The 24,084-nt window shown below is 41.3% G+C and overlaps 1 protein-coding gene across 1 annotated transcript in view; it reads left to right on the top strand.

The window, feature by feature from the left end:
• Positions 1-24,084, top strand: part of PPFIBP2 (PPFIA binding protein 2) — a gene marked incomplete in the record, with an annotated part of 2,221,164 nt that overhangs the window by 2,032,388 nt on the left and 164,692 nt on the right. Inside the window, 2 exon segments of the mRNA XM_044058974.1 lie at positions 2,927-3,055; positions 22,785-22,935. Coding sequence (XP_043914909.1) covers positions 2,927-3,055; positions 22,785-22,935 — 280 coding nt within the window.

Here is a 24,084-nt window from a genome sequence, read left to right as displayed (position 1 = left end):
TTTTCAGCACAAACATCTGTACAAAATCAGTTTGATGTACAAATGACATACAGTTGTAATACCTTTGTAACACAATCATTTTGTATAAATCAGTTTGATATTCAAGGGATATATCATTTCTTACAAAACTCCAGCTGGCTATGCCGGCACTTGCCCATATCATCACATAAATCATCAGTACTACATTAAAGAAGAGATTCTGAGATGTATTTGTGTTCTTTTCTGTGCTAGTTTATTCTCTAGTAGTGAAACCATTCCATATAATTTAGAAAAGTCCATTTACGAATGCCTGCAAGAGACAGGACAGCTGTCTATACTTATGAAAGTTAAGGCACAAGGGACCAGATGTGCTGCCTTCCTTCCAGAGTACTTGGAATTCTGGCCAGTGAGTTGGCAGACCCAGTGGAGATGTTTACCAGAATATAGGCCAGTGTAGATCTACCTAACCTTGGTGGGGGGGGGGCAAGAAAGATGCAAGGAATTACAGGTATTTTGACAAAAATGTCAGTAAGGCCATAGAGAGAATTGTGAGACAAAAGTGTTAATGTTTGTAGAGGGCAGCAGTCTCCAGGAAAACTACTTACATCGGTTTATGGCCAGGGGAGCTGTGAATCAAAATTGATCTTGGAAGATATCAGTAAGTCCTTTGATTTAGTCTCAGACACAGGAGGCTGATAAAATATGGAGGTATTAGGGCAGGACAGTGTCTGGATGACTTGTATTGTTGAGTAGTAGAACACTGGGTTGCACTGAGAGGGATGATGTCTAAAATTAGAAAATTGACAAACTGAGTAGTGAAGGGCTCTGTCACAGATCCAGCATTCCTTAGTATGTTTTTCTTGGACAGATCTAAGAAATAGATGGACTTTCTGTGGACCTGCTAATTTTATTTCACTTAGCACCCCTCCCATCGCAACCTTGACGCATCTGCATTTGCCATTCCGTTACATCCAGAAATACATCTCTTACTACCATCCTCTTCCTGACTTGCACGTAAAGTAGTATACCTATAATAGGTTTACAGTTTTGAGTAAAATTCATTATGTAGTATAAAACAATTTACTAGAATTTGTAGTGTAGTACAGTATACATCATGCAGTATATATGCCTTTACTAGTCTATGTCCTCCAACTATGAGACTTTGTGATCTTTTGCCAGATATGCAATGATTAATCTCAAAACTCCTTTTGTATCTTTTGATTATATTGCTGCTTTCTTAATTTAAATTGCTGTGTAACCAACTTCTTAGTACCATATATCCTCTTTTTATCTACCTGTAAATCCCAGAGTCCACTTGGATCAGTGCTTTGCACCTATCAATAGACACACAAACACAAAAACAAATACTGTATATCAATGTAAAGGTAAAAGAAGATATTAAACTTGGCAAAGGACATTTTGTTTAGTATTTTGCTGCTTTGTCTATTCAGAAGAATTTTTCTGACATCCGTTTACTCTCTGTCAAATGATAAGAGTACACTGTATGCACTTTTTAGAAGTAGTAGTAACTCACACGAGTTTAGATGTGGTTTGGTGAGAATTAGAAAAATGAATTCTAGTGTATACCCTGGAAGGCACAGTTGGACCTATAAACCATGAGATTCATTTGCACCATATTCTAGTAATAAGTTGTTGTGTCGTTTGGATTTTCCTGGTTAGGGGTCGCCACAGCAGAACTCTGGTCTGCTAATGATTGGCAGTAGATTTTTGCGTGCCGAGTTGCCAGCTGTGACGTACAACCTTCAACGAAGGTACACCCATTCACGCATGTCTCCACAAAGAAGACACTCTAGCTGAGAATCGAACAGGACAACGTCTTACTGTGAGGTGACAACGCTACTGCAGCACCACCACCACAGTGCATATTCTAGTAATTAGTACTGTTATATTTCTGGAGAATAGATTACTTGTGAAAGCCATGTATTTGTGATAGTCACAAAACAGCAAGTAGATGCTAGCAAACTCTTGACGTAGAAACTGGAATTAATCTTATGCAGTGGGAAAGTTTTACCTCCTGATGAAGAGCAATATACCACAGAAAGTCTGGTAACTGCACAACTGCAGTTTTTTTTTATTTTTATGCAAAATAAAATGTAAAGCTCTCAGTTTTAGAATGCAACTCCTTTGCTTTGTATTTTTCTTTTTTTCACATGACACAACTGACTTAAATAATTAAATTCTTCCCATGACTTCAGTTGCTCCTACCACAGTTGCAGAGGTATTATCTATATGTAGAATGTGTACTCCAAACATATTACCATGTTCATTAGTATTCACACATCCAGTACTTAGCTGAATGACCTCATTGACCTGCATTATTGCACAATAATGAAACAGTAAGAATGTGAATTATACAACTGCATTATTTAAAGAAAAATAAAATGTTACTTCTTGAAATAACGCCGTTGTGAAGTTTCACCACTGCAGAATTGAATAATTCATACATGCCCTCATAGGGAGGGAAATTCTTGGGATACACCCTCATGATTATGCAGTACCCTCCCCTTGAGTAAATTATGAATTATCCCTCCCCAGTCATGGTTTACTTAAGTACTGGCCACTTATCAGCAGAAGCACTATTTGTTGTTCTAGAGTTTACAGTTGCCAGCAAATATACCCCATTGTACAGCAATAGTTTATAGTAGAAAAGTGAGGTTAAAAATTCTAATCTTTTTTGCCCCATGATGAAAATGTAGATGTATTGAAATGCATTTTCCATTCTGTTGAGAACTCATGTTAATCATTAAATATGTTGGTGTTATATTATCTTCATATATACTGAGTTTCCTGACCCATTTCAGACACACTGCATAGTGCTTTAGAAAACAGGGAAGTTTCTGAATATTTCACAACATTTCTGTTGACTGACAACTGCATTTGGTGTTTCTTTTTATCTGTGTAACTTTTTCCATGAATACTGAAACAGAATCAAAAGAACGCCATCTGGTACCCTTCAGGCAGACGAGGCCAGTACATATGAGTTTCGAAGAGGTGGCTTACGTGCGACAGCAGGACCTTGCCTGTCCAGGCCAAAAGACACATACCATCCCAACAGGTATGGCCAAGTTCTTCTTTATTAGACTTAATGCATGTTATGCAAATAGTACTTTACCTTTCAGAAGGGTTCATGTGGTGAACACCTTTCAGCAGACAATCCTTTGGAAATTGCTATGAAAATCACAGATATTGGCCTTTCATTATAGACTCAACTGTTTAAGGCTTCTTTCTTTTCCTCACTCCAAATCTTTCAGAAAATTATTCATTTTAATCACTGAATGTTTGACACTTAGTGCTCCAAATCCATAAATAATTTGTGTCATTATTGGAGAAGAATGTACTAATTATGGTGGGGAGCATTTTTTGTGAACTTTTGGGTTTTCTGTATAAAACTTACTACCAGCTATCGTTTATTTATTTATTTTTATTTTATTTTGCATTTGTTGACCAGGAGAGTCCAACTGGATTACAAATCCATTTTCAGTGGAGGCCCAGGTAGAAAAGCTCCAAGAGAGCCATTTTTTTACAAAACATAGTTTTAAGGGCAGACTTTTGACATACAATTTCCATAGAAGAGATTTTGACATACATATTAACTAACAGATAGGTTACATTCATTCTCTACAATATAATATTAATTTTTAGAAGATATTCCTAAGTTTAGGATTCCTGTGATAGATTTACTATCAGAGTAAAAGCAGAGAGACGTAGAGTAAGGCTCCGAGAAAGCAGATGATTCTTGCTATAGTTGAGAAGGACAACAAATTGATTTACTATATGTCTTTGCCTAGTTTTAGCTGAGAAGGATAACAAATTGATTTACAATATGTCTTCTAGTTTTAGTTGCTTATGAAAAGCACAACATTGCTGGGATAGTTTTCCCCAACTCCTGGAGAGATGGGATGAGCAGTAGATTAACAGTCCTAAGTGGGTACAGTACTATGATCGGTTGTCTATGCAGAGTTACTTAAGTTAGGTGATGTGTTCTAATGACGCATTAGCCGGGGGGGATGCAAGAGCACAGTCGATTATTCAAAAGGTGAGTTTTAACAAGTTTCTTGAACTGTGATGTGGATTTGTTGTCAGTTATGTGGGCAGGAAGGGAGTTCCAGGTTTTTGCTATACAGTGGCTGTAGACAGACTTACCAGCTTCATGGTTATATTTGGTTACTTTGAGGAGGTTTTGTGTGCTAGACCTCAAGGGTCTGGCAATGTATAGGGTTGCAAAAGATTTTGTAGGGCTGGGGTGTTTTCAGAGTTATGTATTGTTTTGAGGGCTAGTGATAGTTGATTGAGTTTAAGTAGTAGTGGTAGTTCTAGCCAATTGAGTTTTTTTAGGCATTCACAGTGATGTGTTCTGATGGGAGAGGTTGTAGCGAATTTGACTGTCCAGTTTGTTTAGGTCGGATTTGCGGAGATTTGTAAGCACGGGGGAGGCATAAAGTAGGGTAGATAGTAGGTGAGTCCTTGCTATTGTAGTTTTGGAGTGGTCAATAAGGATTTTTTTATTGTGATATAGTAGGCTAAGTTTTTTATGTACTTTTTTATGGTTATAGAAATATGTAGGTCAAATCTAAGGTGATTATCTATTTCAACCCCTAAGAGTTTGGTATGATTTGTGGAGGTAATTGTGGTCTTGTTAAAGGAGGAGATGAAGAAAGAATCAGTGAGAGGTGTGGCTCTGTGGGAGCTAAAGAGTACTAGCTTTGTTTTACTTTGGTTCAGAAAGAGCCTTTGGTTTGTAATCCAAGTTTCTGCTAGGGAAAAGCATTCTTGAGTTAGGGAGTGAAGGATGTCAATTGATTCGGATGCGCATATTATGATGGTATCATCTGCATATTGCACTATTGAGGCTTTAGGAATACTGTTTGGGAGCTGATTGGTGAAGAGGGTAAAAAGAAGTGGCCCCAGGATGGAGCCTTGGGGTATTCCTAGGGAGACTATTAGGGATGGGGGAGAGTTGGTTTTGCCACATAACAGCTTGTTTCCCTTCCTCTAGGTAGTTTTTGAACCAGGAGAAGGCAGGGGTGGTAAGATTTAGTGTCGCTAGTGAAAGAAGGAGTTTATTATTGTTAACCATATTGAATGCTTTGCACAAGTCAAGGAAGGTGGCAGATACAAGGAGTCCATTGTTTCTGTGAGTATTGACAATGTTGGTGAATTCTGTTAGTGCGGTGGTGGTGCTATGGAATGATCTAAAGCCATGTTGCCATTTAAGTAATGGTAGAAGATAAGTCCATGTCATGGCCCAACGGGTAGCACACTCACCTTTAGTACTGCAAGATCAAAAAGCTGTGGGTTCTATCCTCACATAATGTACTTGATACTGACAGTGCAGGCAGCATAAAGGGAGCAATACACTTTTGAGTGTGCCATCCTTCAGATGAGATGTGAAACTGAAGTCTCATCTGCCTAAGTTGAGCGTAAGTTAGGTGGAAGTAGAAGTTCACACAGTACTTATCGTAAGGAAGACCAGGGAAGGTTCCCTTAGTTTGAATACCACTTCAGGTCTCCCATGAAAAGAGGACATTGGCTTAATAGGACTAACCTGTTCAACAAAGAGTAAATAAAAATGAAATAAATGAAGATAGATCACATGATTTGCTTTCCTGGTTCAGAGTTATGCGACAGCTAATGTAATGGTGCCTGTCAGGCATCATGACTTCATGATCACTGAAACATGGTACACTTTTTTAATTTTTAATCTGGATGTATTGTCATGCTACAGGGTTTGTTAGAATATTTTTATCCATCAACATATTCAGGTCACATGTCATAACTGAAGGAAAGAGTACAATGATAAAACAGCGGTGTGACATTTAATCATAAATGAATGCAGGATTTAACAGATGGTTTCACAGTCATTCTAGAACTGTAGTGGAACCTATTGAAAATGCATTGCATTCTGTAGAGCAGAATGGTTGACAATGCTCCCCCTTACTGCTTTTATGAAATATTAATGGAAGTATATGGGCGCAGTAGAAAGGAATTGGCAAATGGTATAACCAAGTTTTATATGTTGTTAGTGGAATATGAAGGTCAGTATCATGAAAGTTGGAGGTAACTGAGAACAGAGCTGAACAAGATGACAGAAGCACTAAGTCAGACTGTTCAGTACTTTTAGCCCCTGAAAAGCTATCCCTCCACATCGCCAGGCCTACACCCTTCAATTTCCTTTTTTCAGTTTTATACCATCACTTTTCACATGGGTCAGTTGAGATTCCTTTCACCATATTTGTAAAAAAAAAAAAAAATATGTAAGCATGTCCTTAAGCTAGGATTTAGTCTCCCATGTTCTGTTTAAGAAGCTATCTCCTGACAACATGGTAAAGCCCATATAACATTTCTGCATCCATTTTTTCCCTAAGTGTTACATCTCAGTGCCTTTATGTTTCTTTGTACTCAATTCTTCAGATACTAAGAATCATCTCAGTGGTTCCCAGTCTGCAAAGTTCTTTATAGTTCAGTTTAGCATGATCCCCTGTTAAACTGCCAGATCCGTGTCTGGGTGAAACTAAACTGCATCACAGTACTGATAAATACTGATACAATCAAGTGATTATTTTGTTTTAAAGTCGCTGTATGTTAGTAAATCTACTCAGCAGTGACATTTGCACTCTCTAAAATGCATGGACAAACAGGGTTGCTATTAGTGCAGTCTGGAGTTAAGTGATACAGGCTGATGTATGAAGGTCTAGTGCACAAAATATCAAAAGTGTACAGGTGTGAAAGATGCACTGTTTATTGGTTTGGTGTTACTAACTGTATACCACACAATTTTATTTGTCGGAGAGCAAGAAGTAATGATTGCATTGTCAGGACTCTGATGTAACATTTCAGAGAGGGTCCTTGGTGAAAGGCTTGCTTTAATGGCTTGTCAAATAACTCTTAATATTAGTATTTAAAACCGAAAGACTACAAAACCCAACTTCATAACTGTGCAAGAAATATTGTTGTTTGACAAACCCCCCACTCCCACCCTTCATTCACCTTATTTCTAGGATGAAATAAAGAAAAAGAAGAGAAGTCACGTTTTTGTGCAGAACAAAGTACTTTGGTCATTAGTAATATTTAACTAGTGGGGCTGAAGGATGCAGGGATGCCAGGCTTTCTGCAGAAATTATTCAGATGAAAACAATAATGTATATCAGCTTTTTTTATTTAAACAGTAACTCTTTAGCTGTATTAGAAAATGTAACAAAGTGATTTAGCACATAGAAATTGCAATTTCAGATTCTACTTTGCCAATAGCGAAAGCTGGGATTGCACTGGTGTGTAGAAAGGTAAAGTAATTTTTAAACAGTATTTACTACAGCAGTAGATAATTCACCCCATTTTTAGTTACAAAACTAAAATGTTCACATTTGGTCACTGTCGTACTACAATAGTATTTGCATCTTGTCAAAATGTGACCATGTTTGCACACCAGGGTTGTCAGAAGGATGCTCCCTGCTGTAGTGTATTACTTTTGATGAACGAGTACCACAGCACAGATGAGCAAGTAAAAACTTGCATATGTAAGAACACAAATATGTAGTAGTTTGCAAGTCTAGATGCTCATTGTGATAAATTAAAATCTACTGTGGCTGATTTTGCTTGCAAGTAACAGTATATATCTCTCAAAGCTGTGGATGCCGCAGATGTATCAATTATCTTTGATCACATCTGTGACATACCACCACATATACAACATAATTTATCCTTAGAAATCTGTGTTTTCATTTATTCAATTAGTAAGTTTATCGCTAGTCAATACTACTTTTAAAAGTCCAGAGTATCCAGCATTCATTTATAATCTCCTTGCAAATGCTCACATTTTCAAATAACTTTCAAACATCACATTTTAGCACAAAGTTACTTTAATTCCATATGCCTGTGATAACATTGAGTGGGGCTCATTAATCTGAGCATGCACAACTTGTTTTATGTTTGTAACCAAGTATGCCAATACTAATATAACCATTACATGTACCTACATGGATAAGAGCTCTGCTTTAGAGACCCTAGAAAGTGAAGTGAATAAAAAAAAAAAACAGCAAGTGATGAAATTGTAAGCAAACCTAAAGACAGCAGAACAATTGCATTGTATTTTCTACTGTGATAATAAAAATTAACTTTTCCTGTATGTTTTAGTTGGATCATAAAACCTCTTGTCTATTGGTCATCTCTTTGATCCTTCAGGCAGAATGCATTGGAAGTGTATTAATGTGCTCTGAAACCTATGGTTCCATGTGGCTTTTATGTAGAAGTTCAAGAAAATAAGGAAAGGTGCACCTTTAAATGACATGGGCCAGCAGTCATTGTGTAGTAAAGAAAACACTTAAGTGTAGTTCGAGGGCAGCAATCCTACATTGTGTAGTATAGAAAACACTTTTGTGTAGTTCGAGGGTGGTAATCATAAATCGTGTTGTATAGAAAACACTTTTGTATCATTTGAGGGCCGCAATCATACATTGTGTAGTGGAGAAGACACTTCTGTGTAGTTGGTATTAATCCACAGAGTGTTGATGATCATAGTCATTAGTTGCTTACTTGTGTATGACATGGATTGTATGCAAATAAAGGCATAATTACATAGAAATGATGATGTACAATCTAATGAATAATGAGATAAATGGAGGGAATAAAAAAAAGTTTTGATTCATAGTTGTTAATATAGATTTTAGTGTGCATTTTTGCACAGGGTTATGAATCAGCAAAGCATTCTGAAACACTTAAATTGCATCTCACCGATGTGCTTTTAGTTTCAGCTGTGTGCATTAAGCAGCTTTTATTTGCCAGTTGCGACAGGATTGTACATCCTGTCAGATAACTGGCTTGGAAGAAGTGCCGATAGTTGCTGACTTAGCATGTTCCAACAGATGGAGGAGATTGTGGGAGGAAATTTATTTATTTATTTATTTTACATTTGTTGACCGGGCTAGTCCAACTGGATACATGTCCATTTTCAGTAGAGGCCCGGGGAGAAAAGCTCCATAGAGGGTAGTTATGACAAAAAACAACAGGAGATCAGAATGCAAAGTATTAATTTCAAAGTCACATGAACAATTAGAAGGGTTATACAGATAATTTAAATAGTTGAAACATTCTTAGGTAGTTGGAGTATACTAACTACAAATGAAAACCCTTGAATTATGGATTGGATGGATAATAGTAGTTGGCTGTTTGCTACTAATCAGGATTAGAACATGGGCATAACCAATCAGATTTTAGTAGATCTTTGAGTTGTTTTTTGAATTGGTTGAGTGAGGTCTCGTGTCTTAGGTTGTTTGGGAGGGCATTCCAGGATTTTCCAATGGAATTAGCATAGAGTGCTTCACCTCCTGAATTGTTAGATTTAATAGTTTGAATTTGTAGGCTTTTGGAAGATCTAAGGGATGTAAGGTTAGAGTAGGGAATGAATATTTTGGTCATTGCGGAGGTTTTGTCAGGATGGTGGATTGTTTTGAATGCCTCAATAAGTTGATTGAGTTTGAGAATGTTAGGTAGTTCTAACCAATGTAATGTACTGAGATTGTTACAGTGGTGTGTACGATAGGGCATTCCTGTTATAAATCTAGCTATGTGGTTATAGGTTGTAGATAGTTTGTTGAGTTCTCTTTTATTAAGGAAGGAGAATATCAGGGAGGCATAGAGGAGTGTGGAAAGGAGGTGAGTCCGGGCAATGGTTAATTTAGTGTGTGGGGTTAGGAAGTTCTTAATTCTATACATGGACCCGAGTTTCTTGTTTACCGACTTAATGGTCAGGTTGATATGAGTGTCGAATTTAAGCTTGTGGTCTATGGTCACACCAAGCAGTTTGGTGTAAGAGACAGGGTCAATTATGGTCCCATTATTGGATGTCATGTGAAAGTTGGGGTGGTTGGAGGTAGGAGAATGATTTCCTTGAGGGATGGGAGTAGTGGGGAAAAACAGAAGTAATTTGGTTTTGGATGGGTTAAGTAAGAGTTTTAGTTCCAAGAACCATTTTTCAACTAGGGAAAAACAGTTTTGGGTGGCAACTTGGAGTTTGTCGAGGGAGCTGTCGGAGCAGATCAGGGTGGAGTCATCTGCATATTGTATGCAGGTGGCTTTGGGAATGATAGAGTGCAGATCGTTAATAAATAAGGAGAAAAGCAGAGGACCAAGGATAGATCCTTGGGGAACACCGATATTTGTGGGGAGTAGGTCGGATAAGCTATTTTCCCATAGCACAGCCTGATTTCTATGAGAAAGGTAGTCATTAAACCAGTCTATGGTTGTCTTGCTAAGGTAGTATGCCTCCAGTGTGTGGATCAACTGTTGGTGATTGACCATGTCGAAGGCTTTGGATAGATCAAGAAAGAGCCCAGGTTATTAATTTATTGTTTCGATTGTGGTTAACTGAGTCAATAAAGGAAAGGAGAGCAGTAGTTGTGCTGTGATGGGGGCTGGGTGTGAGACAGGAGATTGTTTAGTAAGATGGGTAATGAGCTGCTTGTGAATGCAGCTCCATGATTTTGGCTAGAGGAGATAGTATAGCTATGGGTCTGTAGTTTGATGTGTCAGTGGAAGATCCACCTTTATGTAGAGGGATGATGTGGGAGATTTTCCAGATAGAGGGAAGAGAAGCTTCTGAAATGGTCCAGTTAACCAAGATAGAAACAGGGTAGGCTATGGCATCAGATGCAATTTGTAGGTAGTTGGCTGGGAGTAAGTCAGCCGCTAAGGTGGTTGGTTTGAGTTTATTTAGGAGGGTTCTAATATAGGAGGTAGGTACAGGTTGGAGGTTGAAGGCGGGTTGAGTTTGGACTTTGGTTGAGGGTGTAGCCAAGGGAGAAGTAGTAAGTTGGTTGGCAAGGGACTGAATGGTTTCTGTGAAAAATGAATTAAAGGTGTTGGCTATTTCTCTAGGAACTTTACCAATGAGTTTTTCAGGGGTAGCGGTGGTGGGTTTGCCTGGATGAAGGAGGTGATTAAAACCGGCCCAGAATTTCTTGGGATTATTCTGGTGTTTATTTTGGAGGTGACAGTAATACTGTTTTTTGTCAGACAATACGGCTGCTTTAGTTGAGTTTCTAAGTTGGAGAAACTTGATGCGATCTAGTGGGGTTTTAGAGGCTCTCCATTTGTGCCAGGCCTTGTCTCGATGTTTAATTTTGGCTTTAGTGTCCTTTGTTAGCCAGGGGCATCATGCGTGCCTTAGTTTTAGTGAGACGCTTAGGAGCATCTCGAGTCAAGTATTTTTAGGAAAGTGTTATTAAAATATAACACACTGGCTGGGTCGGGTTTTAGGATGGACCAATTACATGCCTTAAGATCTGCAATGAATTGGTCCGGGACAAAATTCTTACTGTTCCTGACTAGTCTGGATTGTGGATGATTTGCAGTTGGACACTTGTGCTTTATAATAAAGGTAATCAGGTGGTCACTAAGGTCGTTGGGAAGGGTCCCTGTAGTATAATTATTTGGAGCCTTGTTTGTAAGTATCCAGTCAAGGATGCTCTTTGTTGGGCATTACCAATTCTGGTAGGAGATAGAATATTTTGTGAGAAGCCATGTAAGTTAATGGGGAGAGGATTTGGGAGTTCGAATAGAGGCCCAGTTAATATTAACATCCCTAGAATTATCGCTTGGGATAGTTGTTGGCAAGCCAACTGAGGATTAGTTCTAGGTTTTCAATATTTTTGCCTGGTGGTAGATAAGTTACTATGAGATTAATACTTTTTTGGTTGTTTAGGCGAATCTTTAGAGCAATTAGTTCAAGGTTGTGTATTTTTGGGGGTTGGAGTGGGTTCATGGTGATGTTCAGGGAGTTCTTGAACATGACAGCTATTCCCCCACCTTTTCTGGTTATTTGAACGCTCCTAAGGATGCTATATCCAGATGGGATAATTTCTTCATCCTTAGTGCATGGTTTAAGCCATGTTTCCGATAGGCACATGATATCAGGGGAGTGAGTTGCAAGCAAGGCATGTAAGCTGTGAATCTTATTATTAATACTTCTTAGGTTAAGATGAAGGATAAGGAGGGAGCCCACTAGGTTTCTGGTATCTTTCAGTGTTTTGGGGTCTAAGTCAGAGTTAGGACCTGGGTTGGGGTGGATATCACCATCTATTGTGATAGATTTTTTTAAGTAGTCAAATATTTTTTGGAGTTTGAATAATAATTTTAGGGTATCTTTTGTTGTGGGCACCTTTGGGTGGCTGAGGGTAGGATGATTTATTTTAGGAATCTGGTTATTAGCATGGTAGTGAGACGGAGGGATGGGTTTGGAGTGGTTATGAGAATGAATGGAGGTGTGACCTTTAGAGAGGAAGACACCTGTTAGGGTTAGGGTTTCATACCTGGTTGAGAGATAGGAAACAATAAGGAGTAATAGTATGAAGGGAAGGGTAGTAAAAAAACTTTTTGTCCATGGTTTGAAGAGGTAAGTGAGTGTAGTGAGCTGGGGGAGGTTTCGTTGGAGAAACTAGGGTATGGAAAGAGTAGGAAGATATATGGTGAGTAAGAAATTGGAGGGGTATAGGATGGAGTTTTAACTAGTTAGAGGTTAGCAGGTGGGTGGAGATTACCTAGTCAGAATAGGCTAACAAGGAATGGTTGAGAGATAGGAAGGAAGGGTAGTAAAAAAACTTTTTGTCCATGGTTTGAAGAGGTAAGTGAGTGTAGTGAGCTGGGGGAGGTTTCGTTGGAGAAACTAGGGTATGGAGAGTAGGAAGATATATGGTGAGTAAGAAATTGGAGGGGTATAGGATGGAGTTTTAACTAGTTAGAGGTTAGCAGGTGGGTGGAGATTACCTAGTCAGAATAGGCTAACAAGGAATGAGAGAGAGATGAGTGGGTGGAGATAGCCTAATCAGTGTAGACAAGATAGAAATGAGGGGGAGATGAGTCAGAGCACAGGAAGGTTGTGATTGGTCGGTGGAAAAGGGGAAGGGCTTAGTGGCCTAATAAATGTAGAGGTAGTGGGGGCGGGTGGGAATAGGGGGCAGGGTGGGGCATTGGCATTCTGAGATGTCTAGGCATATTCCACCCACCTGGTGAATCTGTATAATACATGGTCGTCCTATAACTGTGGATACCAAAGTATGTGTGCCACTTACTATTCTTTGTACAGATACCTTTAGTGTTCCTACTGGGAACACTTATACATGTTTCACAGGTATCTGTCTCATGAATACTTGTTAATATCTTCAGTGTTATGCTCTGACATGTAAGCTGGTATGTTCTTCCAGTCATACATAAATTACTTATCTATCCCACTTCCTCCTTGTTGGTACCAACATTCTATTATTAACCAATTACTTCTAAATATTTTTACACATGAGGATATAATCGATGGTTTTTGCATTGTACATTCCACTGTGTTTTAACCTGTATTTTTCTTAAATCTAATGCATTTGTATACACTGCATCTTTTGAACTACATGGTTCCGTACTTGCTTTTTGACCTGATACTGTCTGAAAAGGCTCATTTCACCCATTTAACAAACAAATAATTACGTAACTATGCTCAGGATCAGCTGTTTTCAATAGGGCAGAAACATTCTGATTGTGTGATAAGATCCCTGTGGAGACATAACAGGTTGCTAATTTACCTATTATCTTCAGGTAGGGGGGGTCCAAGAGACTAGAACAGATTTGGAAAGTGTAGGAAGTTTCATTAAAAGTAGAACATTATAATTTCTGAGGTAGTGATTTGTGTGATGAGATTGTAGTTTATATCAAAGAGGGGCCAATAGGATTCATGTAGGTTGAAAAGTTAGGGTATTTATCAAAAAATCAATCTGAGATTAACAAGGTGCAACTTGGCATTCTGAACCATGATGCAGTGGTATGAATTCCTAGTTGTCAAGTGTGTGAATGTTAAGCACTGTAACGCTGTTTGGATCCCCAGGGCTGCAGAGGAGAGGGCCAGCACTAAGTGTGGCTTCTCCAAGATGCAGCTCCCTAAGGTACTGTGCATCACAGACTGCACTCATTGGGGTAATAAAGACTTCTCTGGTCCACAGGTGCAAAGGTATGCTAATAGGAAAGCTACCTTGTGTTGCCTATAATGCAAAGGAATTACTTTCTTTGTGTGTGTTTGTGTGTGGTTCAGAGGTTCAGCAGATTCCAACATATGACATATATCTTACGTGTATGTTCACTTTATGTGTAGATTTCTTAAAGGGTTGCCTTGTAGTACTGTAGAGAAACATGGTTAACTTATACCCACACACAGTGTCCATGAAGGCAGTCCCTCTCAAAAAGTGCATTGTGTTCAGCATTTGATGCTGGTGACCCCCTAGAATTGTGGCTCATATCATCTGAGCTTAACTCTAAAAGTGTGTCATAGATGCAGTCTAATACTGCAGATGATTAGACATGTAACATCACTGAGTAGGTGTTTGGGTGAATGAAGGCTTGCTTCCGTTGCCTTGTTACTTCTGGTGGGCCTTTACAGTGCTCTCCAGAAATGTTCAGTAAGATGAAAATAGCATGTTCCATGTTGCATAATGTGATTATGCACAAGTAGACTTACCATCCTTAGTATGTGTGCACTGCATCATTCACTGTACTACCCAGTGACTGCAGCAGAAAAAAACAAAGATGCAGTCCATCTGACACCTACCCAGGTAGTAATAGGCACAAAAAGTGGTCAGTAGCTTAATATAGGCATTAGGTTCATAAAGTGGCAGTGTTACACAGCCTAAACATGATAAATAGAGCATTCCTATCAGGCTGGTCTGGTCCTACTTGGATTCCGACATCCCTTTAGGACAACGGGGCTACTGTGAGTTAGTCATTTTTATTCATACAGGCGGCAGAACACTCCAAACCTTTTCAGTCAATCTAAAATTTGTCTCTTTGTAGGTGTCGCCATATATTTAACCATCATCAGCCTTCTCCTAGGCAGTCATGCATTCTGCCCTGTTTACCAACTGCTGCACCCCCAAATCAGCACATGTTTGGGAGCTTTGGTGTTTATTGAGGATTTACCTAGTGTCCATACTGTTAAGATGACCACTTGCATGAGTAGCACCCAGCTAGAGGAGGAGCTTTCATACAGGCAGCAATAGTAGTTGGATGTCTTTTTGCTAGCCAGACTCTGTTCTCATTCATTCCTGGTGTGCACAACACTAAGGACAAACACTACTTGTCTAGTGGACTGTGTATGTTTCCAAATCTGTCTGTGCTGCCTAAGCATTGTTTTTCACTGCGAAGAAAATGTCAAGGATGATAGCTTCTAAAGTTTGTGCAGCTTGTGCTGCACCTGCTAGGATATAATGCAACTTGTGCTTCATGTGCTGGGATGGGATGGAACTGGTGCTGCATCTGCTAGGGCATGCTAGAGCTGCAGCTGCATCTGCTAGGGCATGATGGAGCTGGTGCTGCATCTGCTATGGCATGATGGAGCTGGTGCTGCATCTGCTAGGGCATGATGGAGCTGGTGCTGCATCTGCTAGGGCATGATGGAGCTGGTGCAGCAGTAGTAGATAGAAATCGCCCCCCCCCCCCTCAGACAGAGACACTGCAGTCTTCAGGTTCACTGGAGGAGTACATGCAAGCATGCTGGAGTGGAAACTCTGTCTAGTGGTGAATCTCTGGTTCAGGAAGAACAGCAGGATTTCCACTGTGCCGTGGAACAATACAAGAGTTCTTTATCCTTTCACAGAGGGATCATGTGTTATGTATTAGAGGTATCAGTACTGTTTGCTTGTGTTTTTGGACTTGAAAACATGTGATTGTGTTCCCTGTTATGTTTTTTCTACACCATTATGAGGTGAAGGTCCAACGCTCCATTCAATTCAGTCTCTGTATTTCAGGGGGGAGAGTGTTGTGTCCTCATATCTGATGTTAACTCCGATACATTCAGGCTTAGTGTAGGACTTCAGTGTGGGAGTATCCTGTCTCTTCTCATGAACAGGATATCAAGGTGCTGCAGACATATGGACAGTATATAGTTTCAGGACATAATGGCTACATATTTACTGTCTGCAGATACAGTTTTGCTATTGACAGTGGGTGACTGTGATCACTAGTATGTATTGCAACAATTCTCTGCCAAGAGTGAAGAGGCTGTGGAGAAAATAATCATTTGCAAATTAGAGAGTCACAAGTTTTCCCTGGAAAAGAGCAGACCATTCTCTGAAAGTGTTAGGTACAGCTACTTCAGGCAGAGGTGCTTGTGCCTTGGAGGTCTTATTCATGTGTGACAGTCGAGGTAATCAGGAGATGGACCTTTGTATGGGTAAGGCAGTTACAGTACTGTAAATGTTGTACTGGACTGTAGCAATGAAGTAAGAGCTGACTCACAGGATGAAGGTCTCTGTTTACTGTTCAGTCTGTGTTCCTATCCTCTCCTGTGGTCATGAGCTGTGAGTAGGAACAAAAGAATGAGGATGCAGAATCAAGCAGCAGAAATGAGGAGTCTGAAAATCTAAGGGGATCTCCAGGTACTCTGTGTTCCTCCCTGTTGAAAGGAGTAATAGTCTGCAGATAGATTGCTTAGCATAAACTTATATCAGCTTTTTGGGCGCATTCCAAGGTTGCTCCTTGGGTACCTTTAGTGGGTGATAACACCAGGCACAGCCTGACAGATTCAGAACATGTTGAGGAGACTTTTTTTTTTATCAGCTTGCTAGGAAACACCAGGAGACAGCACAGGATTAGCAGACAAGGTTTGCTGGCAATAAGCAAGTTTAATTTACCCTGCTCAGGTTCTTGCAAGTACAACCCTCACTGGGGCAAACAGTTTACAAAATGTCTAGATTCATGCACAGACAGTATTGTCCTTAAGTAAAATTAGCAGCTAGTGGGTGAAATGAACTACTGTAGTCCCTTCCAGATGACATCACACCAAGGAGGAGATGTTCTTCATGTTTTACTGTTGCAGCCATCACATTTGGGTTGTTGTGCCAGGGGTAGCCCTCAGTCGGCCCAAATACCAGAGGCTTAGTATTTCTGTGTTAGTTGCTGTTGCTCCAGGACTGATGTCAGGTAGTCAGTGGTATAAAATCAGGCAGCTGACGCCATTACATCAGTCTTTCTTGCTAAGGTGCCTGAAGCAGAAGCAGTTCACAAGAGTGCCGGTCGGCCGCTACCTGAGTTTTCATTTCCGAATTGAAGTTGAAGTCTTCCAAAGCTTAAGTACCTCATTGGGGATCCTTTTTTCTTGCTCTAACTGATGTCAGAAAAAGTTAACAATTGTCTCGCCTGTGGAAAGCAAATACCACACCGAGACTTTCATTCTTACTGCGTCACCTGTTTAGGCCCAGACCACGACGTCCCCCGCTGTTGCTTTTGTGCTTTGTTCAATGCCAGAACTATACATTGTTGGGCCCTTATTGTAGCTAGAAATTTTCGTTCTCATTCCTTGAATTCTGAAATGGCGTCAGTAAGCCATCCAACTACTGATCTTCCAAAAAGGTAAGGATAAAGACAGAGACAAGACCGCACAGGTCCAAAACTGCCGACAATGCTTCTGTTAAGCTAGTCATCATTTCTCCAGTCCTCAGTGAAGCACTCTTGCAACCTCTGATGCCCACTTCTGTGGATTCACAAGCCACTACCGAGACCATTTCAGAGTCCGGTATGCCGCAAGACTCTTCTTCGACTAAGGATCCTGCGGATGTCGGGTCAGCAGCTGATGAGCAGGCACCAGCTTCTGAGGAAGTACTTTGCACTACCGATACCCGACACAGACCAACAACTTCTTTTGCATCTTCAGTTATTTCTTAAACTACCGAGTTTCTAAGGCCCAGGGTATTAACCACACCCAAAAAACCGACGACCCAAGCTCAGGCATCTGCTTCCTTGCCTCAGTCTCAAATGCTTAAAATGGCAGAAGACCTTATTGTGCTTATTAGGGGAAGCCAGGCTACCCCTTCCAAAAGAAAGCAACTTGTCCCCAGAAGTTTTATCTGAACAGGAGTCTGATGACTCTGATGCATCTGAATATGAAGATATGCAACTGTGCTCTGCTTATGAGGATTCTGATGCAGAGGAATCCATTCCTTCTGCCTCTCTACTCGAGGATTTTTCATTTGTGGAAACCCTATGTACTTTAAGGGAGCATTTCCAATGGGACTGTCAGGACTACCCTCAGTCAAAAAAAGAGACTCAGGGAATTCTTAGATTTACCACAGATCTTTGGCTGTTCCTCCTGTCCTGGATGTTGTGGATGGTGTTTTATTGGAATGCAGTCTGACTCCTGACACCCTTCCTTCTGCTCCCAGGAAACCTGACAGGTATTACAGAGTCCCTGACTCTCACCAATTTCTTTTAAAAAATCTTACTGCTGACCCCGAGGTCATTTCTCAAGGACCCAAAGTAATCAAAGCAACTTCAGCTAAGAATCCCATCCCCTCAGATAGGGATGCCCGAGCTTTAGACAGATGGGGTAAAAATGTATACACCTCTGCTAGTCTTGCTATTAGAGCAGTAAATTGTCAGTTCCACATGTTGAAATATCAGCAACATACCATGGAACTCCTCAAACAAAAAAATTCTTCTTTTCCTGCTTGTGCAGAAAACAAATAATTACAAAAGTTAATGCATTCTGCAAGTCAAGTAACTTAGCACACCTTGCAATGTGGTTTTGACACCATAGAAGCATCTTGCAGGGCAGCAGTCACTGGTTATGTCCTTAGAAGGCATGCTTGGCTTAAGGAATAGACATTGCCAGACTGTGTCAAATCCAAATTATTAGATGTACCCTTGAACAAAGACACCTTATTTGGCACCAAAGCAGAAGAGGTCTTAAAAAAGATGGAAGAAAAAGCTAAATCTATGCAGTTAGACTTCTTACAGGTCCAGCCACCGAGGTTCAAAGGCATTGCCCCTCCAAGTACTGGTCCTTTCCTGCCCCCTCCAGGCCAGCTCAGCCCAGACCCAGGGGAAGCAGACCCCCTAGACAACAGCCCCAGGGAATGCAGAGATCTAAGCAATGGAGTTCCTACTCTTCAAAAACAGGGAGTGCAAAGCCACCCCCTTATGGTAAGAACTCACAATGACTTTACACTTCCACCCCTACCTCTGCCCACCTGCTTGTGCTCCTAGGAGGAAAACTCTTGATCCATGCACGCAACTGGGCCACCATCAACAACAACCGATGGGTCCTCAACATAGTGCCCCAGGGATACAAATTTTATTTCCACACTCTGCCAACCCCAAAAGCAAATCCTTTCCCTGCTCTCCATGAGAGCAGTACAGCACGTTCCTACAGAACAGATAGGCCAAGGTTTCTACTCCAGACTCTTCCTAGTACCCAGAAAAGAGGGCACATGGCACCCCATCCTCGATCTATCCATTCTAAACACCTTTATGGTGATAACAAAATTCAGAATGCTCACCCTCTGGCAGCTTTTACCAATGCTTTCCAAGGATGCTTGGTTAGCCACCCTAGACGTAAAAGAGGCCTACCTACACATCCCAATCAGGGAATCATGCAGGAAATACCTATGTTTCAGGGCAGGATCTATGTACTTTCAGCTCTCTGCGCTTCCCTTTGGCCTATCCACTGTTCCCAGAGTTTTCACAAAATGTCTGGCTCCTGCCATTGCTTTTTGCAGACAAAGAAATATTAAAATTGACCCATACTTACATGACTGCCTGATTCAGGCAGAAAGTCAGGAAAAGCTGCTTCAGCACCTGACTTTTGTAAAGGACCTACTGACCTCCCTGGGGTATACTATCAACAAAAAGAAGTCAAAACTAGTCCCCACACAAAAAATTGTATTCCTGGGAGCAAGCCTGGACACAGCATCCCAGATGTCATTCCTTACTCCAGAAAAACAAGCCTACCTGACAGGCTGTTTCTCTAAACTAGCCACCAGAACCCAGTTATCTGCAAGGAAAATCCTGCAAGCTGTAGGGTTCATGGCTCCTGCATTCTACTCATTCCATATGCCGGGCTGCATATGAGGAAACTACAATGGTACCTAAAAAGCCTTTGGTGGCAACACTCTCAAGACCTGGAAACTCTCATACCAATGATACTTGTCTAAGGAAATATTTTCTTTGGTGGGCATTAGCATGCAACCATAATAAAGGACTTCCCTTCTCACAACCACATGTCACCCAGACCCTCACCACAGATGCATCAGACTATGCCTGGGGTGCACACCTGGACGGCAGGTGCATTCAGGGCCATTGGAGCCCAAATCAAATACATCTGCACATCAACCAAAAAGAGATGCCAGCTGTTCAGCATGCCCTGACAGCTTTCAGACCCCTACTCTCCACGGGGACTCTACTGATCAAAACAGAAAACACCACAGTGATGTGGTATATTAGCAAGCAGGGATGGACTCATTCTTATCCTCTCTGCAGGCTCGCCATGACCCTTTGTCACACAGCCTCAGCCATGCAACTTCACCTGCTAGCACAATTCCTGCCAGGCTCCCCAAACTCTCTGGCAGCCAACATATGCAGAAACCTGCTAGACCCACATGAGTGGCAGCTAGATCACAGAACCTTCACCCTTGTAACCCAGAAATGGGGCACTCCGAAGGTGGACCTCTTTGCCTCCCACTCGAATCATCAGCTCAGCAAATTCTGCACCAGGGAACCTCACAGCAAGGCCTGTAAAGTGTATGCTCTATCCTTCCAGTGGGTGAACCTCTTGGTCTACGCATTTCCCCCTTTACCACTCATTTCAAGGATACTGCTAAAAATAAGGGAGGAAAAAAATTAGGGCAATCCTGATTGCCCCAGACTGGTCTCTCCAGCACGGGTACCCTCTGCTGTGCAGCCTGTCACCCCTGCCACCATGGCACCTGCCTCAGATCCCAACAGTCCTGACCCAGAGGAATGAAGAATTCATGCATTCCCAATTGCAGACCCTCAACCTGGCAGCCTGGCTTATTCCCTGACCTCTCCTCAAGCTGCCAGCCTAAGCAACAAGTCCTAGATGTTGTACATGAGGCCAGATGCCCCAGCACTAGAAAATCCTATGCTGACAAGTGGAAAAGGTTTTGCACCTGGAGCCAGGTAATGGAGCCAGAATGGCACAGCCCTCCCTACCTCTCATCCTGGATTACCTAGCAGACCTACTACACAGGGGTCTATCCTTCTCTTCTATTAAAATTCATGCCTCTGCCGTCTGTGCTCATTACAGCACAGAGCCACCTCTCTTCTCACACCCTCTCATCAAACAGTTCCTAACAGGGGCTAACAACTTAAGGCCACCAAGAAGAGCTCCTACCCCAGCTTGGGACCTTAACTTTGTGTTGGAAAAGCTCACCCTACCCCCCCTTTGAACATGCAGCTTCAGCAGAGTTAAAATACTTCTCTTGGAAGTCAGCCTTCCTTCTAGCCATCACTTCAGCTAGAAGAGTATCAGAGTTACAAGAACTCATGGCTGTAGAGCCCTTCATCATTTTTCATGCTGACAGAGTCTCCATCAGGACTATCCCATCCATCATGCCTAAAGTGGTGTCCAGTGTGGCTCTCAACCAATCCATTCATTTGCCCACCTTTTTCCCTAACCCACAAAACAAGGGGGAACGGATTCTGCACTCTAGATGTGCACAGACAGGTCAGATTCTATCTGGACAGGACTAAATATTTTAGAAAAAATGAGCAATTGCTTGTCAGCTTTGCAGCAGAGACAGAGGGCAAGGCCATATCCAAACAAACAATCTCCAAATGGATAGCACACTGCATCCATTTCTGCTACAAACAGCACTGGAAACTACCCCCAAAGGGGGTCAGGACATATTCCACTAGGGCAACCTCCACCTCTGCAGCTTTTCTCAGAAGGGTCCCCACCAGGGATATCCTGGAGGCTGCAACATGGACATCTGTTCATACCTTCACCAAGCATTACCACCTGCCTATCTTCAAATCCAGGGCAGACTTTGCCACCACAATCTTGCAGTGCATTCTAGCCAGCCCCCAGTCATCTTGACTGCCTCCACCCTTTTCTTCAGCTTAGGGAATCAACCCAAATGTGATGACTGCAACAGTGAAGCATGAAGAATATAGTACAGTTGTGTACACTTACCATAAATGTCGATGTCTTGAGCGTATTCACTGTTGCAGTCCTGGTTTCCCTCCCTCCATCCCCCTTGTCTCTCTCTCTCCTTCTGCCTTACAGGGAATTTTTGGTGTTTACTTTCTACTGGTGGTGTTCTTCCACCATAACCTAGCTCCCTGTTTGGGGGCTCCTGACAGTTAGGGCAAGAAAAACTGATGTAATGGTGTCGGCTGCCTGATTTTATACTACTGACAACCTAACGTCAGTCCTGGAGCGACAGCAAATGACGCAGAAATACTAAGCCTCTGGTATTCGGGCCGACTGAGGGCTTCCATGGGCAGGCTAACCCAAATGTGATGACTGCAACTGTGAATACACTCGAACATCTACATTTATGTTAAGTGTACAAAACTGTACTTTTGTTCATAATTGCATCCATTAGATAATGGAGTGACTGCAGATGCCCAAGTATTAAAAGTCAGAAAATAATTACTTTGCCAAAGATTCAGAAATGCAGAGACCATATATTGGCAAAACGATGTTTGTCCTATTGCAATAATTTAAGTGTGATTTCCTTTACTTTTCTGTATATTCAGTTTCAAATTTTGGTTAATTACATTGTACTGTTTATTTTGTCATGCAGTTAATGAAGAGTTAAGCTATTTCCTTCCAAAGACATTTACCCCCAAATGGTGGGACCTGGTTCATTAAACAAAAATTTCTGTTATACCGCTGTCTTTAAATATGTGACCTGTGATTTATAATTCTTTGATTCTTATACTTAATTAATCCAAATTTCCAGCTTTAGCTAACTGATTCCATGTGATCTAGCAGAATTTTAATAATCTGTTTCTGTTTACAGAAACAGTAATGTTCCATTTGCTCAGTGGACTACAGATCAGGTTTGTGGTTGGTTGGAACACTTAGGCCTTGGTCAGTATGTTAACCTTGCACGACACTGGGTGAAGTCTGGACATACGTTAATAACAGCAACACCTCAAGATCTGGAAAAGGTAGGACCAGTGTTTTGCTCACCAAAGTATGCATTTGTACCCTACATGCCTGAGATTAGGTTTTGTTCAACTTTGTTTGCATCTTTTGTTATTTTCATATGTCAAGTCATTGCAGATGTTCGTCAGTATGAGAAGAATCCTGTGTTAAGACATTTGGTAAGCTCAGACTAAAAGACGTGGTTTAAAGTAAAAGCCATTGTCAATTTTTTTACTTTCTTATAGCCCCTTTTTGCTTAGGACTTGGTTGATAAAGCAGTTTTTGTGGATGGTACTGTGGATTGTTAATGGCCAGTGTGTAAAGGATGTTTGCAAATAATTGTTTTGTAACTGAAAGGGTGGCTGTGGTGGTGCAGAGGTTAACATCATCGCCAAACAGCAAGAGATTCTGTAGTTCGATTCTCGGCTGGTTTGCTTTCTGTGCGGAGTCTGCATATGATCATATGGATTTCCTCTGGGTGCTCCAGATGTTCTTCATCTCACATTGCTGCAGTCCTTACTTATGGGTAGTCCGCTGTCCTCGGTCGGCCCGAATACCAAAGTATTAGGCTGACGTCGGTCATAGGCGCCTAGATCTGACATCAGAGCGTCAGGGTATAAAGGCGCATGACCGACGTCATATCCTCAGTCTTTTTGCCGCATGGTCCGATGCAGAAGCAGCCAAGTGCCGCTCATGCTCTGAAATTTTCGCTGGAGTTTCAGACCGATACCAAGTTGGCTGGTACCCGCTGGGGAATATTTTTGTTTTTTCTTGCCTCAGTTACTTACCGGATGTCAGAAAAGTGAATAATTGTATTTTTGTGGGAAACAGATACCGCATAGGGATTACCACCGCTTTGTATTCCTTGTTTAGTCGAGCACGACGTAGTCGAATGGGTGCCGGTTTTGTGCTAGGTTTAATAAGCGCACTATAAAACGGAGGTTAGATTGGCGCTAGGTTAGTCTTTGGCAAGAGGTGTATTTATAATATGCCACGGATGTTCCGACGCCCGCTTTACTAAGAAGCGCATAGACAAATCTTTAAAGCCTAGGCAGGATGATTCGTCTGCTTCGGACGCCGGACCTTTAGAAGCTTCAGCTGAAAAGGTGGATCCGCTGAAGTTCCTGTTGAGTCCCAGGGGAAACTTTGATTTTACAAGATGTGGCCTCAAA

Source organism: Protopterus annectens, chromosome 17.part0 (genome assembly GCF_019279795.1).
Source record: "Protopterus annectens isolate FY-2018-M chromosome 17.part0, PAN1.0, whole genome shotgun sequence".
In the NCBI taxonomy this organism is placed as follows: Eukaryota; Metazoa; Chordata; order Ceratodontiformes; family Protopteridae; genus Protopterus; species Protopterus annectens.
Note: the sequence above shows the minus strand (reverse complement) of the source record. Positions and strands in the feature narration are given on the sequence as shown.